The sequence below is a fragment of the Mixophyes fleayi genome, chromosome 10, assembly GCF_038048845.1.
Source record: "Mixophyes fleayi isolate aMixFle1 chromosome 10, aMixFle1.hap1, whole genome shotgun sequence".
Classification (NCBI taxonomy): domain Eukaryota; kingdom Metazoa; phylum Chordata; class Amphibia; order Anura; family Limnodynastidae; genus Mixophyes; species Mixophyes fleayi.
This window is the reverse complement of record NC_134411.1, coordinates 89,693,741-89,713,956: the sequence shown is the minus strand read 5'-3', so window position 1 is coordinate 89,713,956 and position 20,216 is coordinate 89,693,741. Positions and strand designations below refer to the sequence as shown.

The 20,216-nt window shown below is 42.1% G+C and overlaps 2 protein-coding genes across 4 annotated transcripts in view; one reads left to right on the top strand and one right to left on the bottom strand.

Annotated features, from left to right (window-relative positions):
- The window catches only part of CHTF8 (chromosome transmission fidelity factor 8), a 30,052-nt gene that overhangs the window by 7,043 nt on the left and 2,793 nt on the right, over window positions 1-20,216 (top strand). The window contains exons 1-3 of one of the 3 annotated variants that reach the window (XM_075189096.1): window positions 11,861-12,203; window positions 16,271-17,141; window positions 17,839-17,956. In XM_075189096.1, the coding sequence (XP_075045197.1) occupies window positions 17,119-17,141; window positions 17,839-17,956 (141 nt within the window). In that variant the 5' untranslated portion in view covers window positions 11,861-12,203; window positions 16,271-17,118. Of the gene's footprint in view, window positions 1-11,860; window positions 12,204-14,783; window positions 17,142-17,838; window positions 17,957-20,216 lie in introns of those variants that run through there. The other 2 variants (XM_075189095.1, XM_075189094.1) reach the window with 2 other exon arrangements.
- Window positions 3,848-17,053, bottom strand: UTP4 (UTP4 small subunit processome component). The gene is made up of 17 exons (XM_075189092.1): window positions 16,969-17,053; window positions 12,014-12,174; window positions 11,720-11,911; window positions 11,522-11,606; window positions 11,336-11,425; window positions 9,972-10,183; window positions 9,716-9,887; window positions 9,548-9,639; window positions 9,073-9,169; window positions 8,472-8,536; window positions 6,391-6,513; window positions 5,928-6,084; window positions 5,508-5,614; window positions 5,309-5,404; window positions 5,031-5,216; window positions 4,533-4,643; window positions 3,848-4,270 (listed from the first exon to the last, which is right to left on the bottom strand). Exons 2-17 carry the CDS (start codon window positions 12,170-12,172, stop codon window positions 4,154-4,156), a joined length of 2,061 nt encoding a protein of 686 aa, XP_075045193.1. The 5' UTR covers window positions 12,173-12,174; window positions 16,969-17,053; the 3' UTR covers window positions 3,848-4,153.

Sequence of the window (20,216 nt, the reverse complement as noted above, 5' to 3'; positions counted from 1 at the left end):
GAATAGGGGCTGGCGGGGCTGGGGGGCATCTGCCCCTTGGGCCGGTCCCATAGTGGGCTACTTTGGGCTGGATCACTGGGCTCCATATACATATCAAATAGCCAGCATGAATAGTGCTGAATCCGTATTTTTATAAATAAATGTATATTTATGAATTAAAACATAAACAGTAATAACAAACAATAAGTAACAAATAACAATAAAAAGTTTTCAGGTGGTTATAATTGCAAAAGTGTGCATATCACGACACCAATAAAATACGCCGCCCGTGACAACAAAAAGAAGCGTATTATCCCCCGCCACCTCCAGCTGGCAGTACGTAATGATGAGGAGCTGAACAAGCTGCTAGGCGGAGTGACCATCGCCCAGGGAGGTGTCCTCCCCAACATCCAGGCCGTGCTGCTGCCTAAGAAGACCGAGAGCCACAAGCCAGCCAATAGCAAGTGAGCTGCAGCTAGATGATCTGTCCCCAGAAACACAAAGGCTCTTTTAAGAGCCACCTACATTGTCATTGGAGAGCTTCAACCACTGTTCGGGGCAGTAGAATTAGTCCCATGCTATCTATCCAAGTCCTTCTCTATTACAACCACTTGTTTTGTTAAGTTTAAGTTCTCTCCCAGAGCCCCAATCACATGCATAGGTCAAGCACACAAGCTGTCTGGAAGAAATAAGATAAGGACATTCTACAGAACGGAGCTCACGGTCACCCTGATGTTCTGTACTCCCCCCCCCAATCCGATAGCCAATTGAATGAAAAGACGCCATTTGTCCTGATAACCTGATTTTATGTCACCGCCAATCTCATTGCTTTCAGAGAGGGATAACATTACTAGCTTTGTTGTACATCCAGGCGCCATATTGTCTCTTCCATGGATTTGTCACTTGTTTCCAGTATAATTACTGGAGGAACTGGGTGTTGATGACACAATGCAGGAGGCAGCACCAGCTCGGAGTCTTCCTGCACCTCCCAAACCATCAGGTGTCTGTATTCTTCCATGTGAAAGTAGTTGTGTAAACTTCTAGTATTGTGGGCCACTTACTTTTGATTGACCCCAGTCTAACCGTCTCCTGAGTGTGTTTCATCTATATGTCGAGATTCAGGTACAAGACACCCCCCTGCGAGCACACTGAGCAAGTAGCCATGTGGTGATGAGAGCAGGTTCCCCAACACGGTCAATAAAGGTTAAGCTACTGTGAACAGTACAACGGTTCTTACATATTGCCAGGTGGTGTAATAAAAATGTGATCAGAAATACGTCATCTGTCCCTTAAAAGTGCATTGTCCTATATCAGGGCCCTAAAAAATGGGTTTGCTGTACAACGGTACAAGAACAGACCGCTAACAGTAGGTTAAGCCTGACCAGAATCCCCTGTGCCGAGATGGGGGTAACAGGCACTAAACAATAAAGGTCATGCCTGCCAGGCTGGAGGTTTTTCCATGTGGTTTACATAAATATAATGTCCAAATGCACACTTTTTTTTTACTGTGTTTGTTCCCCTAAAAAAGGGAGGCTTCACCGGACTATGATCTATGCACAGTGCCTTTTACGCCTGTTCTGGCTCATGCCATTTTCTTCCGATATCCACCGTGACAAGAAGGAAGGACAGCTCATTGATATACAGCAGAAGTAAAGGACCCCCTCAGAGGTCCAAATCTCTCATAAATTACCAAAGGAGTTCAAAAAATGGTTGGAGACACCTCTCAAAGTTATTCCAGAGCAACCAAGCTCCTGCTGGGAACAATGACCATGCCCTGCTATGGTTTCATATTTCCTCCTGCCCCACATATTACTGGAGCCATAGTGGACTGGGGCTTATTATTATTATTAATTTTTATTTATAGGGCGCCACTAGGTGTCCGCGGCGCCGTACAGGGACAGGCGAGATTACAATACGAGGAGACAGCACAGAACAGTAAACAATAATGACAGTAACTCAGTAAGCTCAAGGCACAGGCCTAGACCCCAATCTAATAACTCTCCTACTGAAATAAAGACCTCACATCTAATTGGTGCAAGGATGGCTCTGACCACCCACCTGGAATTTGAGAGTGGGAATTAGGACACAGACCTTGCCAAGCTGAGTGTCCTTGGTGGAATGATCTCCATGGACTGTCCATAAGAAAGGTTCATCACATAGGACTGAATATTATATTTAGAGCCTAGTCCCATGGGATTTGATCTTAGGTGTGCATTCTTAAAAAGCGGTTTATCCATTTTTATTTTATATTTGTGATTCCAGAAGTAGCCTTTATAGACATTTGAATGTCCGTAGCTCTCGCTCCAACACCCTGTTTGCCCTGCTTAATAAAGATGTCACTGACTGATCGTCACAAAATTTGCTTTGACTGGTAGAAAAACACTTGGAACTTTAAAGAAAGAAATTAAGAAATCTATGTGCTTTTGGGGGGTTCTGCAGGTGCTCACACTCCAAGAAGTCTGAAAGTTACAATTAGTTTTACATTTCCTAAACAGTTTCTTGCACTGCAATGACGAAAGAGTAACTCCACCTTTATAAACACACAGTAACATTATTAAGGCTTTCATGATCATTGTTTTACCTGCAAAGTGTTGCCTGTAAAACCCATAGCCGTTTCACTTTCCAAGTTACAGCCAATGACTGCATGTCATCCGCATTGTTCAGTTGACATAATTGCAGTCAGCCACATACTCCAAAGCATCATACAGCTCTCCTAATGCAGATAAGGTAGGTATGCATGACAATAAAAGGGAGAACAAAAAGTGTTTAGGGATTAAATGAGGTATCTGTGTAACAGATCAATAAAGTCCTTGATTTGTGTCTATATTGGGCCAATTATCAGGGTCCATTAGAGTAGTTGATGTTCACATTTATTTTCAGCTGGGAGCTATAGTGTCAGTGAACCCAAATAAGCGGTTTGTAAATAAAATTTACTACATTTCAGACAGGGGACCATCATCATCATCTATTTATAAGGCGCCAGAGAATTCTGTAACGTAGATTGTTTGAGCCCACTTAGGGTGGTATCCCACAGACAGAGCTCCTCTGCCTTATATTCCCCGTACCGTCTCCTGCCCTGTGGCCATTGAAGCTAGATGAGGTACCTAACTCATGTAGATGGTGTTGGGGGCTGTGTATAGCGAAAGTGTAAATGAGATGAAAGTAGAGCAGCTATTAACAAGTCCTACAGAGATAGAGCATCTTATCCATTGACCTTTGCTCTCTTCTCTGCAAGCTTCCTCCAGTATGTACAAAACATTATGCTCGCTCCAAGCCAGCTCCCTCTACACGATATTACATAATGACAGCTAAACCTGGTAGCTAAGTCTCATAGCTCTATTGTTGTAGGCTGAAGGAACGCTGCCCAGGCGAGAGGGCACCCCGTGATTCTGTTTACTGCATAGTGCACAAGGTACTAGGTAAATGCTAATGACAGGTAAATGCTAATGACAGGTCTGCCTTAAGCTAAGAATAACAGGTCCAAACTCAGAAGTAGAAGATTTCAATCAATGTATTTTCTTAGCAGCAATCAGCTGTTAGTATGAGACACCTTAATTTGTCTGCACTTATTTGCGTAGTTTAAGCGTCTTCCTTCTCCCTGTAGCTGTCGCATTGTTGTCACCATCTTGGTTGAACATTAACCAGTTCAATTAAATACGAAGACAATTCATAAACGTCAGACTTAGGGGAACAGAGAGTTGGCATCGCAGAAACAGGGGGTCGGGATAACTGTGACCCGAACGGTCTCAGTATTCCTTGCACTTAGAGAACGATCACCAGTCTTACTGTGCAATTCCTGGATTGTGCAAGGAAATGTGAGAGTGAATGGACAAAAATTATATTTCAGTGAAAAAAATGAACCTGACAATCTTAATAATAGATATTTACTTAATGACGGAACCACACAATGAGCTGAATTTACCAGTCATTAAAAAAAATTGCAAAGAAAAGAAAAATTCAACCTCTGCTGTTCTCTGGTTGGGTCTCTGGGTCCAGTTCTGGCATTTTGACCTTTTGACTGAATCAAGGTCCATTTAATTCCAGTCCAAACATTGCTTTGACGCCTGGGATGTCTGACACAAACAATCCAGGTCCGCTGGCTAACCCCCAGCATCAGTAAAATATATAAATGGGAACACAGAAGATACATCTGTAGAGAATTCTTAGACGAGGTTTATGTTCCAAATTTCTTCTGTTTCATGGGAGGTGGCAGCTGAGCCAGGATATCGCTGAGCGATCTCTCCACCAGCACCAGTTCCCCATCCTCCAACAAGTCCATAAAAAGCAGCGGCTGCACAGAGTCCAGCAATCAGCACACAAAGCGTTAATATTCACCGGGAAAGAGAAATGGAGAAGAGAGTTAAACAGGGAAACAGTGATTGGACAATTTTTATTTTAATAATATGTTGACATGACCTACACTTTATGAAATCAGTAACACATATAAGCCAATAAATTAAAATCATCTGTAGGTGTTGACTGGTAAACTGGATAATGTATCCCAGACGGGCAGGCAGACCGAAAAATAATAATTTAAACACAATATCACCCACCTGATACTTCCTGGTTATTTTAAAGGCGTGTGCCTGACTCCTTCGCGCGCTTTCTGAGAGATGCTTTAGTGATTTCTGGTTGACGAGCGCAGTTTTATCATCTGGAAGCGGCTGAGCGGAGAGACACGGGGCATTATAATGGGGAAGACAGCTCGGTGATACAATCTTAAAGTGGCACATTATCCTTAGTACTAATCCCTGCTAAAATGGGGGATTCCATCCAAGGTTACCAGATTTAAAATTACTGCCACTGTAAATGTTTCTGCAGGCACCATGGCCTGTTGGATTTGCAGAGCAGACGTCCCTCTCAACACAGAGTTCTCCAGGCAGCGGAGATCCCAGCGGCTTCATTATAGGAAGTAATAATAATAAGCAGGGATAGCACTGCTAAGGGGAAATCTCATTGATAAAAGATGGACATAAGACAAAAACATACAGAGATACAAAGCTCTCACATTGGTTATGACATTAGATTTGACTTCACAGTCTACAACTTACTAGAGACTTATCCAGGACACAGAACATGTAGTTATCATGCATCAGAATGTCCTCAGGCCTTGAGGGGTTAAATGTGATGCCAGTGATGGGCGTGTCTCGTTCCTGCCAATCACGATGGAGACCATGCTGCAGGACTGTTCGGCTCCATTCGGTGTACTGTTTCCGAGCAAGGCTAAACTCCACCACCTGGGGAGCGAGATAGGGAACACGACTGTGACATGCGACTTGTGTTATATGACTGTAGTATGAGCGTGCCCCCACATCAGAGCGCTCCTCACCTGCTGGTCTGCATGAGCAATCACCAGGTTATTAGTGGACGGGTGGATACCGATGGCAGTAGGAGGAGAATTGTATTGAGGCACTGACAATTTAAACTGCAAAAAAAGCAGACGTTAAGTAAGTTTAAATGCAGAAAGCGAATATGAATACAGGACTAATGTCATACAGTGTTGTTAATATTTGCCATTCATTTCCCACCTTTAGCTTCTTCACATTGTAGACATCAATCTGAGAGCTGGGACATGCCACTGCCAGTAATGATCCATCTGTGCTCGCAGCCAGAAGATGAACAGGACTTGTAGAAGCTGTTGACACAATTGGTTGACTGTCAGACAAGACTGTCCTCCAAATTAACACCACAAGGTAATAGCGGATCCTGCAACTCTTCAATCCTTTGTGGAGACTCAATATCTAGTCTCCGATCATCACTGTCTCAGACAATCCCCCTATTGTCACTACCACCTCAATGAGGAGTCCTCCCAACCCCTTGTGCCAACTCAGCTGCTATTAACAGCGCCTGGACTATTGTCCGCTTGCCACAAACCTCTGATTCCTTTGCAACTGTACCCAGCCCAAGCCAACAAGTCAGTTTTTCCCCTGTTAGGATATTCTCATTACCTGATGGGGGAGTTAGGGTGTGATTGTGCTGGCAGCTGCCCTCAGACAGGTCCAGCACATGGACAGATGCTCCCTCTGAGCCTACGTAGAGCCGTGTGGAGTCAGGAGAGAAGAGAAGTTGCAGAGCTCCAGTTTTTGGCTGGGGGACTTTAGGAACCTATGGGGGGAAAATAAAATATGATCATCTTTGCAGGTGTTGTGAAACTAGTCCCAGCATACCTTGTCAGCCATCGGCTGGCTATCTGTTGGCAAAGCATGCTGGGGCTTATAGTTTCATAAGACCTGGAGAGCCACAGGCTGGCCAAGCATGTGTACATTGTATCCATGTACGGAGTTATCAGCAGTCATTATCTGGAAACGCTGGGTCTCTGTTACTAAAGGTTGTAACATTTATATAATCCACAATCTATATATTCACGTTCATTTCCTATGATGCAGACAAACGTTCTGTTCAGGGACTCACCCGACTGATGCTAATACTATCGTTCTCATAATGCAGCCTGTGCAGGAACAGACGGGAGGACGTGGCGTAAGAAATCCAGGAACCACAGCGGGAGATGGCGCTGCACCGGATATTCTCACTGCCCTAAAAAGAAGAGAATCAGTCGGAAGACAGGTTCACCCATAGAAACTTGGCAGAATAGTCTTTCAAAAGTGCTGTTCAACATCAGAGAACGTTCACCAATTGGCTTGTGCCTGCCCCACTGCAGCTTTTACTAAATACATTGCTTTATCTGACTAGCTGACTGTGCTTTTAAGCCATGTATTTATATAATCAAGCAGAATATTTATTTGTGCTGCCTGGGATATGATTCGCTCTTCATTGGATACCAGTTTATCCAGACAGCAAGTTTTTGTCATTTCCCATAACAATGAAAATAAACAGGTCTACTTGATGATATAAGACTGCAGTTAGTATGGTTATTATTAGGGGAGGGAAGACAAGTACAACACAATAAATCAAAGTTACCAGAAGGTGGAAATTCCATTTAAAGCCTTCACCTTCCCAAGTGCTACAAATCGACACAAAAGATTACAGTAGACAAGCTGCAACAATATTCAATTCCTGCCTCTTTAAGAAGCAACTGCCGTATACAACAGATATTTATTTTTGACTGTCATCAGTGAAGGAAACTGGTTAGGAGAATATATAATATATATATATATATATATATATATATATATATATATATATATATATATATATATATATATTATATATATATATATATATATATATACACACACACACACACACAAGTTAGCCTGTGCATGATACTCATGCATTCTAGTCAAATCAAGCTACTTAAGGTGTTAAAAAGGTTCTTGTCATGCATTTGGGCCTAGCCCAGGCATCCTCAGGGGTAGAGCGTTACTTCCCGACGCAAGCGCCCTTTTTTAACGTGGTTTTGTCCACATGTCACCACCTCATCATTTTTCTCCATCACCTCATCCTTCATCTTCATCGCCACATCCTTCATCAAGCTACTTAAGGTGTTAAAAACTCCCCACTGTCACCCTCGGCAACCACCAACCACTCCCAACTGTCACTTCTCCTTCAAGAAATATATAGGTCAGTGTATAACTCTGCCCAGCAGGTGGCGCTGCAGCTTGGTTTGTTTTTTCCCCCCACACACGCCACTAGGCATTTATATAGTAGATTTTTCCCGGATGGGGTAAAACATAACCCACCACCGTTCTCCTATTGTCAAGAAGAAAAAGACTTGTATAATATACAATGCTTTACAATCACCACCCCAAAATTACGTCCTATTATAAAGACGTAGAATTTGTAAAGAACTATACAATAAAACTGGGAGATAACCCTTCTGATTACATATTAGTGAGAGTGAAACGTTCATCTGTGCGCACAGGTGTCCTTTACGTTGATTTCCTCAGTGGAGATCTGAACTGAAGTGAAATATCTGCCCCTTGCATGGGGAGTACAGCCGCAGGGAACACCATATCTTACTTAAATAGTATGTCCAGCAATTTTGGGCTAGTCCAAGATTTCCCAAACCCGGTCCTCATGGACCCCTAACAGTGCATGTTTTCCATGTCTCCCTGCTGGAGCACAGGTGTAATCATTACTGACTGACACATTGTAACAGATCCACAGGTGTAATCATTACTGACTGACACATTGTAACAGATCCACAGGTGGTATAATTATATCACTGGTCACCTGGATAACATGCACTGTTAGGGCTCCCTGAGGACTGGGTTTGGGAAATACTGGGACAGTCTAATGATGGCGATGTATTGTTGTAGGTGAACAAAATAAATGTAATATCATTCAGACCAGACACTATATAATGAAAAATGTATTTATGGAGGATGGGTGCACTGCAGTTTATAAGCTGCTGTATTTTTTGCACTATATTCTGCTATATGTGTGACTTATGTGTCATCACCAGCCAGTACATATATGCTGAAAATGTATTTTTCCTGCAAACATTAACCAGGCAGATCCAGGTTTTCCTGGTCTCCTGTAAATAGACCCAGTCAGTAGACTCGGTGCTGCCACCTAGAGGCTGCTCTCACCTTTCTCTTCAGCTGCAGTAGGAGCTCTTGTTCCCGGGTCACAGAAAGGATGTCGCCATCAGTACCTACAACAGACAGAAATGGATAGAGTTAGAAGTCTATAAAAATAACTTCTAGCCTATAATAATAAAATTAATTAATTTGCATTATTCATTCAAAACTGCACAATGGATTCCCAAGATAAGTCCATAAGTTAATGGGGTTCTCCAACTTTAAAGGACTTTAACCCACTGGCTTGTACACACCGTCTTGCAACTTTTGCTGAATGCACTGTTTTAGCTGTCTACCTTCTGTGCTTTTTAGTCCTATACTTATATCACGAGGCAGAGTTGCTTACGTTCATTAATCTGGGATATGTTGGCGCTCTGCTGTACTCTCTGCCTTGGGTACACCATATATTGGTCAAAGACCTGACAGATCATCAGAGGAGGCCCTGCAGGTGGTTAATGACCACACACATTAGTGCAAACACAGACCGGATGGATTTGCCAGGCAGATGCACTAAAACCCAACTGGATTATGATAAAGCAGAATCATTTTGAATGAAAGTTCCTGGTCAAAAAGGGCTAAGAACCTCCAACCTATAGCAAGCCCCTCTCACCTGATTCATCGGTCTGTCCCAGCCGCCACAACTCCAGACGTTCAGGGAACTGGAAGAGAAGCAAGCGTGCTGCTTGTGCGCAGGACACCAGATGGCGCTGTAGAGAGAAAGAGAGACTTATGACTATAGTGTACAACTTAGTTAGGTAACATGTGGCTCTCCACCTCTTGTGGAACTACAAACCACAGCAAGCTAGGCAAATATTCTAAGCCAGGCATAGACACCATGTTGTTATTCAGTTGCAGTGGAACAATTACCAGTATGCCTCAGCAGGGCATATAACATTTAGAGACTTGTACTTTATAAAGTAGAGTAACAGGAGGCTGGCGTAGCATACTGGGACTTGTAGTTCCCTCTTGGCCGTCAGCGTGGAGGCTAGAGGCTGGCATGCTGGGGCCTCCGGTTACCTAAGTCTGGTATAGAATATCAGTGTCCAAGTGTTGCACAAACATTGCATCTGGTCAGAATGACTTACATGTGGGAACGTGATTTTCCTCAGAGCAGCGTCATACGATTTTGTCTCTATCTTTTCCAAAAAGGGTCGGCAAACAATATGTCCGTCAGCACCTGCGAGATAAGGGGAGTCTGTAGAACTGAAAGCCAGCAATGCACATTCTATAAATAACACATGGGGACATTGTACCTCCAGAAATGAAAGACGTGCTGGTGTGAGCCACTGCTCTGACATCGTGGGTGTGATACTTAAATGGTTTTGTGCAAACCCAATGCTGCTCCGCCTTCCCCTCCCGCACAGCCAGGCGCTGGAACTGGTAGACGACCCCGTGACTAGTGCCCACCACCAAGCTGTCCTCTGACTGCCAAGAAAAGAAACAGAAGAGATCAGCATTTTTATAAAGTGGGTTCCATGTCTTTAAATGCACAGTGAACAGCGAGGTCACCTGGGACACTGCGAGGCACAGGATGTCAAAGCTCGCGACAGGGTGCGTGCGGATAAGTGTCCCCTTCTCCAAGTCCCAGAACTGCAGCTTCCCGGCAGAATCCACGCTGATGATTTCTCCACAGGACAGGACCGCCACACTCCACACAATGCATTCACGGTTCTGGCCACTCACCGGGCGGCGGTCCAGTTTCAGCACTTGCAGCTGATGACCTGGGGGTGGAAAAGACAACCAGAATGTCAAACCAATGCGCAAATATACGCCACGCATTTTAGGCCAACCAATGTAATCTGAACGGTCATTAAGACATTATTATGGTATAGAGCTAACGTAGCATCTTGCAGCTTTCAAGCAAAACGCCTGCCTGATCTTGTTCCTTCCCCCCTCTATAATCCATTTCCTAGTGATCCAGTGAGCACAGCACATTCCTGCAGTTACTGAAGAGTAGTTTGTGATTGGATGTTGGTATCTTCTTACTAGCTTGACTGGCCAACCACAGACACATAGAAACATACTGTGCAGTGATCTACACTAAGATAAAGTATGGCTTTCTAGTGAGGGCAAGGACACTGCTACAATATGTTCCTCTACGATAGGACCAGCAAGGGTATTGTATGCGCTGTATAAAAAAGGCATTGTTAGTGGATGGGGTAGAGGTACAAACTTTCATTTCGGGACTGTGCTGTTGCCATAACTTGATATTGGCCGAGATCAGACCCCATAAAATACCGTGCAGTAAAAACACGGAGCAGCCTTGCTGGCTGGGTAGAATATTCTCAAAAGATGTAGAGCTTGAAATGTTTGAAGTTAGGTAACCTATGTTTGGTAGGGGCTCCTGTGAAACCCAATAACAGTTTTCTGGCTGTGTAACTCGTCAAAATGCTGTTACAGAGGGGGACATGTGCAATCATTGTGACAATAACCTACAATTCACACAATTTTTTGTAAGTTTGCATCTAATAGTACACAATGCTGTCACAGAGATAGGCAGTGTGCCGTGCAGCTGGTTGAATCCCGAGAGCCAGAGAAGGTAACACAGAATAGATTTTGAATTGGGAGTCCATAGAGTAACCAAACTTGACGACCTGTTTGGCCTCCTGTGGAGCAAGTTCATTAGCTAATGTGTGTTTGGGAATAACATACTTTATGGAAGCCACTTGTACCCTTTAATGAAACTGGTCAACACTAGACTAATGTTCCAAACGTATCTATTATGTGTGTACAGTGGAGCTAATAATTATTTTGCAGAAGTCGCTGGCTAACGTTTTACAGCGAATAGACAATCAGGGATATACCCAAGTCTGGTATAAACCTTTATCCATAGACACAAGGGTGTAAACAGGCGAAATCCCTACACTAATCACCTGACAAAACGCTGAACACTCTAATCACATTGACGGAACCAGTGACGATGTGAGTCCCTAACGGATGCCAAGCCAGACAGATGATACGACCTGAGAGACAAGACAAAAACAGAGGAGAACATCGGTCAGTAAAGCTGTAACGCTGGCATCGGACATGATCACATGGTCAATCTGTCAATCAATCACCTTTCTGACGGTCCAAGTTCTTCTCAAACACAACACTCTCCGGAGTAATGCTGAACAGCTTCACAGTGCCATCTTCACAGCTCACCTGCATTACACAGAAGGAAGACAGCTCAGCGGTAGGCTTAGAGCATGGCAGTATCTGTAAATTAATAACATTATGTGTGCACCGGGATATTGATTAAAGATAATAGGACTTACTGCAAGATGGGAGCCGCTAGGACTTGCTGCAATACTCCAGATGGGGCCTCCGAATGCATCCAGAGAATATTTAACACACTGTTTCTGCAGGTCGTACTCAACGATCTCTCCATTCAGACCAGCAGAGAAGAGTCGCTCGCCGGCAACCCAGCAGATCGACTCTGTGCATCTTTTCTCGTCACCAGGAATAATCTGCACAACACAGAATACAGAAAAATAAAATGTTCAGGTAAGTTGTAACTGTATTTGCAGGTGATACGTAACCAGTTACTATACATTCATATTTCTACCTACTTTTTCCTGGTAGTAGTTGGCGGGAAAGCTGAAAACTTCCACAGATCCATCATTACGAGCCACGGCGAGTCTCTGGGTCTGTTCTGAGAACGCCATACAGCTCACACCAGATGGCATGTAGTCAAAGAACCGGACACAGTGAACCTTAAACTCCCCCATTTCTGGGAAAAGGGAGAAACATTTACTACAGGTTAGCAAAACGCACACACTTGCTGACTGCTATAAAATTATTTAAATCTTTCAAAATTAATGTAACAAACTGTCTTGTCATTTGTGTGCATTTTATATTGTGTGAGTATATAGAAAGTGTACGCATCATTCTGCAGCTTTGGCTGCTGTTTGCGTGTTTTAATAATAGTGCAAATTATCATGTGAGTGTTTACTAGTGCACATGAGTTATATCGGTGTGCTCCCCGGAAAACGTTGCCAGCCGGATGGCATTAGGAAGCAGCCAGGTGGGGGCAGTTGTAATACTTTGCAATAATAATGAAAAATATTGGCGTCCCATCTCTCAGCTGCCGTGCCCCTCCAAGCTTCTAGAGAGACTTGCCTACACTCGCCTCACACGCTTCCTTTCCGCTAACAACCTGTTGGATCCTCTTCAGTCTGGCTTTCGTTCTCAACACTCTACAGAGACTGCGTTAACCAAGGTTGTCAATGATCTGATCCCTGCTAAAACTGAACTCCATTACTCTCTCCTAATTCTCCTGGATCTCTCGGCTGCATTTGACACCGTTGACCACTCTGTTCTCCTACAAACGCTGAAATCCCTAGGTCTTCAAGACACTGTTCTATCCTGGTTCTCATCCTACCTTTCTAATCGCTCTTTCACTGTTAATTTCTCTGGAGCCACCTCTGCTCCACTTCCCCTATCAGTTGGAGTACCACAAGGCTCAGTGCTAGGTCCTCTGCTGTTCTCTATCTATACCGCTTCTCTTGGAAATCTAATAAGTTCCTTTAGCTTTCAGTATTATCTCTATGCGGATGATACCCAAATCTATCTATCCTCTCCTGATCTCTCGACATCTGTGTTGTCCCGTGTAACTGACTGTCTTTCTGCCATTTCATCTTGGATGTCCTCTCGCCAACTCAAACTTAATCTTTCTAAAACAGAGTTAATAATATTCCCACCCACCATCAAGAGCATACATGACCATAAATCCCACCCCACAAGCTCGCTGCCTAGGTGTAATCCTTGACTCACAATTATCCTTTGTTCCCCACATTGACTCTATATCTAAATCCTGCTACTTACATCTAAAGAACATTTCTAGAATTCGCACATATCTCACGCAAGACACTGCAAAAACCTTAATTCATGCACTCATCATCTCCCGCATTGACTATTGCAATTCCCTCCTTACTGGTCTTCCCAAGAACAGTCTCAAACCTCTACAATCTATTTTTTTTGCAAATCGTTCTTCCTCTGTTGAATCACTCTGTATGTCTCTACACTGGCTGCCTGTTTTGTACCGAATCCAATATAAAATACTTTTACTAACCTACAAGGCCATCAACAAAGCTGCACCAACATACATCTCCTCTCTTGTCTCAAAATATCTCCCAACTCTGCAACTCCGTTCTACACAAGATCTGCGTCTCTCATCCACCCTCATTACATCCTCCCATTCCCGGTTATAGGACTTTTTTCGGGCTGCACCCACTCTATGGAATGCTCTCCCTCGCACAGTAAGACTCTCCTCTGGTCTACAAACTTTCAAGCATTCTCTGAAAACCTACCTCTTCAGACAAGCTTATAATATTCCTCAGCCACCCTCTTAACCTCGCTACCTTTAGCCTGTTACACAATTTCACACAAGACAACTACCCCCTGACCAACATTGTTGTGTGACGGGATCATTGAGCTTATGAGTCACTTTTACCTTTGCAGTCTGGCTGGGCCAAAATGCATAATGTAGACTTAACCTCATGTGTCAATCTCGCATTGTCCCATAGATTGTAAGCTTGCGAGCGGGGCCTTCTCACCTCTTTGTCTGTTTTACCCAGTTTGTTTATTAGTTTACTGTGTTTGTCCCCAATTGTAAAGTGCTACAGAATATGATGGCGCTATATAAATAAATGATGATAATTGGTGGTTATTGCCTACATCTGCCAGGACTTGTGGTCAGTGGTCTAACACACACTGCTGGTTGTAGTGCTCACACTGAGCCTGTCCTAATAGCAGAAACTATGGTTTATTCTATTATAATAGGACTCTGTTGGGATTCAAGAGCCAGGTGGCAAGTAAAAACAGCCGGGTGGAGCAACCAGGAGCTGGGAAGAACACGATAGATAGATAAATAGATAAATAGATAGAGTAACAAATGGAGGCATTTAGTTGTCTATCTGCAGAGAAAGGATGCAAGCAGAATAACACGTTTGGGCAGCAGTGCACCTATTTTAATGATAAAAAGGCGGAGGGTAAAGGTGTAACAAAATAATGGTAAATGGTCTGATTTAAGTTACATTCTTTGAAAGTGCCTCTTCCCACAGCTACAGGCCTGTCTGCAGTAAGAGCAATCAGCTGATAAGAACTCCCTTTTAAAGGGAAGGTGGGAGTGTCACCTGACCATCAAGCTAGGGTTGTGGGAGGAGTGCCAGGTATAAAAAACAGTTTGTTTCATTGTCCAGTGTTACCGATGCTAGAAAAGCTGGCCTCTTTTTATTGAGTGTTTATATAGGCATTTTTGTCTCTCTCTCTCATGGTGTCAAATTAACAAAACACCCAAAGGGTATTTTAATTCAGGATACCCCTTGTTTGAACCACAAATCTGGATATCCTTACAGGTTGCAAGGCTACAGTAGATTTAGAAGAAACCAGTATCACCTTATGAATACATAAAAGAAGATAAATATTAGTTAGATATTCAGAAGAATTAGGACATCATGGAATATTGTAGCGAGAGACTCTGCAGACTGACTTTGATTAGCTAAAGATTTCAGTGAAAGACAAATGTATATGAAAAACAACAAAAAAGTACGTTATTTGTATATTATGTGATGAACAAAGATCAGACACTTGAACATTGTGAGTATAACAAAGATCAGCTATGTCATAAATTGTATTGTATCTACAGATGTGATGCAATACATTAATCCTTGTAAAGCCCGAGTATTATGGGTAGATGTATTTAACCTTCTAAAAGGGAAAAAAGTGGAGGTGTTGCCCATAGCAACCAATACATTTCTAGCCATCATCTTCTAGACTGTACGAGATACATGATAGCTAGAATCTGATTGGTTGCTATGGGCAATACCTCCACCTTCTTTTTTAGAAGCTTTAGTAAATCAACCTCTTAGGAGTAAATTTATCAAGTTGCAGGTTTGAAAAGTGATGTCTATAGCAATCATGATTCTAGATGCAGTTTTTTAGAATGCACTAAATAAAGAACTAGAATCCGATTGCTTGCTATAGGCAACATCTCCACTTTTCAAACCTGCTGGAGAGTGGCAGTTTAATAAATTTACCTCTTAATGTTAATATGAAGCACTATTATGAGTATTAGCAACAATGATCTACGTGCTTATAAAGCTCTTACATAGATCATTATTTTCCATGCCTCCAACTTTGACCATAACACCTGCGTTCCATGAATTAATGTGTCTTATGTCACTGAAGGGGAGAGATTTGTTGGTTATATTGTACAATGTATATAGCTTACACTTCTGGTTAATAGGTTATGCATTGCATAATCGTGCACACTTAAAATGTTGACATGACTTAATAAAAAGTACTGTTTACATATTTACAATAACCAGTGTGCTGAGGATTTTCTTCACTATATTATATGTATGACACAGATCACACATGTATGAGTAGAATGTATGTATAACGGATCAGAAACAAGTACAAAAGGAACATAAATCAGTATACTGCGAGTATGTTTAACATAAGCCAGACATGTATATTATTTGCAGATTGTGTGTACAATATCTGTACAATGTTTGTATAAAATAGAACAGTCACATGCATGTTATATGTAAACTGTATGTAAAACAAAGATCAGACACATTAGGTTGCATGTAGACTATCATACACATAGTGTGTGATAATAATGTGAAAATACCACAGGTCAGACATTGCATGCTATGTGTAGATATTGTGTATGCTATGTGTAGATACTGTGTATGCTATGTGTAGATACTGTGTAAAACACAGGTCAGCCACATGTACAAGTATAGTAGAAAAAACAAACACAGAAACACCAGGGTAAATGAGGGACACCAAGCATACTGAAAGCAAGGGCTTCTACACAGGTGTATCTCATGTATAAGAATGCTGGACTGTCCTGGATGCCTACAGTTATATCCAGCATGAGGAGACCTCAGTGATTGTTGAGGATCAGCTTTCAGTGACCCAGATCGCTCAACATGCTGATGTCTCAAGAACAACTGAGTCTAAGGAAGTGTCAGCAGGAAACTGAGAAGACATCATCAGCAATGGCCAAAAGTTGGTGGAAGTGCATGCTCTGGGATAGCGGAATGTGCACGGGACACATGTATGTAATATATGACGTGTAGCAGAAAGGACTGAACACATGTAAGTAGCATACAGGACGTGACACATGTATGTTATATAGAACACATGTATGTAGCATACAAGACAGATGTATGTAATATAGGACACATGTATGTAGCATACAAAACAGGACATATGTATGTAATATAGGACACATGTATGTAGCATACAGGACGTGACACATGCATGTAATTCAGGACAGGACGCATGTAACACATATGTAGCATACATAACAGGACCCATGTAATATATTAGGACACATGTATGTATGTAAGCTATAGGACACATATGTATGAAATATAGGACATGTATGTAATATGGGACACATGCATGTAATTCAGCACAGGACGCATGTATATAACACATATATGTAGCATACAGAACAGGACACATGTAAACTATAGGACACATATATGTAGTATAATCAGCCACAAACCCCAACTCCGATCACGCTGTCTCTCTTCCTTCACGTGGATGCCGGGACACCCGGAAGCGGAAGTACGTCACTGCGGAGGCCCCGCCCCTCTCCACCTGAGGCGCCAACTTCAGTTCTGTCACCGGCAGCTCCGGTTCCTGACTGACCGTCATGGTGCAAATCTGTGTGTGCAGGTGAGAGCGGCTTTCCGTGTCCTCTCACCTCACCTCTGTTATACTGTGTATTATATGTACTATATCCTCCACTGTTATATTATAATCACTGACATTAGTACCTGGTGTTTTAACCATTGATCTTGAATGAATATTAATATATGCATTGAGAATAGATCATGATAATTACACACAGAATGACAGGGAAGGTTTTGTACAGTTAGTTGATCCCTATTTATAATAAGGACTTTTCCTGGAACAAATATTTAAAACTTTGGACTGTCCCTAAAAAGCAGGAAGATGTTACAACAATGGACTTGGATGTGATTTATAGTTGGAGAGCGCATAAGCCAGTGGGACCAGCACTTTCATAGGAATTACATTTACTTGTGGTGTTTGACAATGATTTTACGAAAATCCTTTGTGGTTCTCACAGTTTAGTAAATTATATTTGTGCTTCCACCTCTATTGAAAAGCATTCTGATGAATCTGTACTAAGATGTCTCTACATTAGTGTATATTGGTTTGAGAATCTGCTGGTTGAATGGCGCACAATTTTAGGTGGTCCCATTACAGTAACTGAGGTGTGGTGTGCTTTGATTTTATATACTTTGCCTATAGAAAAAAATAACTAGTACTAAATTATTATCTCAAGAGTTTCCTATCGAGCGTGTTTTGTTGTTCATAACCTCATGTCGTGCTTGTCGTTACATTGCAGAGATGCTCAAGGGCAGCCAGAAGAATGGCTGCTTATGGAGCTCCAGGGGGGGATAGAAGCCCGCAAGCAGGATGGGTTAGCTGGAAAACTAATGGGTGATCTGCAGTACACGAAAGAGGTAAGAAGCATAACTTGCATTCACACTGTACAGACTACTGCTTTGTTATGACATTTCGTTCTGTTTGTCTAGTACACTGCTTCTGTAGCTGTTTGGATATTAATATTCCATTTCCATGTTTACAGTTAGTTATGAGTGAGAACTGCTAAATGACTTGTTCTGCTGGTATGAAATGTAACATTACAGAGCCACCTAGTGCCCAAAATATCATACAAGTAATTGTGCAAATGTGGTTTCACCCTCCCAAGTTATAATTCTAATCTTTAAGAAAGTAATAACCCCCTCTTGTTTTTGTTTTGTTTTTATAAACTCTGCATGAAGTAATTTACATAACATACTATTTTTGAAAAGTAACTTTTTGTCACAACACCGGATTTATCTGTGCATGAAAATAGCTTTAAAGTCACATTTCTATATACTGTTGATAAAAATAGTGTCAGTGCTATGGAAATAACTTTGTTGTGCCTATTTAAGGCCTGATGTAGAGTTGAATGCGTACACATTAACGCAAAGCAAAAATTTTAAGTTAAACGTAACTTTCATTTGCAGCTCCATCTCGTTCCACGCATCTGGAAAGGCGACAACGCATGTTATGTAGGGGTGTGATGAACACATAAGTCTAGCACGCCACTTGAGATGCGGCCTTTTACGTCTAAGGCATTTATTGATACTTCTTAGGAGGCTGATGGGTTGCAGCTCATGGAGGCTTGGTGTATTGATGCTGATCTTAAGCACAGATCTTATGTTGATCCTCCACCATGGTTCCAGAATGTCTTGGAGACAAAAAACTAAAATAGTAGTCTGAGACTGTTTTATTTTATAAGGCGACAGAAAAGTCTGTCCAAGGTTCACAAATCCTATGTGATTCTCCTAGCTCAGATTCAGACCCCATGGAGCTCTTTCCGCCAGAGATTAAGCGTATAGTCCAATTGTATGAAGGAAGTGAAAGCAACAAAACGATCGAGCTGTTATTGAGAAATATGAATCTGGAAGGGCAGCATTCGGCTCAAAAACTGACTAGCTTGTAAAAAAGACGAAAGAGTAATGTGTAAATCTCAAAAGCTCTCTAAACAGGATCTCTCTGATCTCTGAACTGAAGTTGAAGTAGTCAAAAATAACATAGAAGATCCAGAGGACTGGTCCAGGGTGAACATTGTTCAAATGGAAAATATTCTGAAATTGGTGGTTTCAAAAGTGCTCCCTGCATACTTGCAAGGCCTATCTTAAATAGCTGGCTTCAGATACTTCAGGAAAAGACCTGAAATTAGATTGTGCTCACCAAACCTTCAATAGATCAACCCCTACCCCCCCCCAGCAATGAGGTTTTTCTGTTTCATTACTTAAACCTCACATAAGAACAGCCTCAAATAATGTCTCTGCACTTCCATATTCGGAGGCTAAACTTCTACTGTTCCAAGATTTAGCACCCACCACACAAACCATAACCTAAAGATGTGAAGTATGTTACCAAGATGTTCTGTAACCCTGACATCCACTATGGAGACTCCCTTTCAACTGCCAGCAATACATGACAGCAGAACCTATACTAAACTGAAGCCAGATCAAGGGTATGACCTCTGCAAATTTGGTTTGACTGGAAAATCAACCTAGACTTCTCTGCCTCCTGCGCAGAAGAAGCAGAATCCCATCCTTCCTCTACTTTCCAGAGTGGTCTATAATCTACAATTCTTGGAATCACAGATCCAAGATCAACAACCTCATGGAATCCAGAACATGATGGTTTTTTCCACTGATTTGTTAAGATAGCACAAAGGCATATTCTATACAGTGCTGAGACCACCCCTGCTGGAACCCTTAGTTTTTCTGGCTTCCTGTTCTTTCTCTGCATTGCAATGAGTTGCTAATGGTTATCCTCAAAATAAAATACTATATGGTATACAGAGCCCTTTTGCAGAACCTTTGCCACTATGTGCAAGCTGCAAAATTGTGGCATATGCTAAATCTGGCCCATACTCTTTATGTACAAAAGCCACTTGCACTTAGACTCTCATTGTGACTTGCACTCTATATGGAAATATGAGCTGCCATATCTGCTCTATAATACCTGATGCACAGACATTCATCTGAAATAATGGTAAATGGTGCTACCATATGAAATTAACATGGTTGGATGATAACTGTATCAGTGTCTGGGAATTTTGGTCATGAGTGCCTAAATTGTCCAACTTGATTGCTAAGTTGGTGGCTAACGTTAATCTTTAGGTTGCACAGTCCTTCTGTAAGCCAATATCAGTGAATG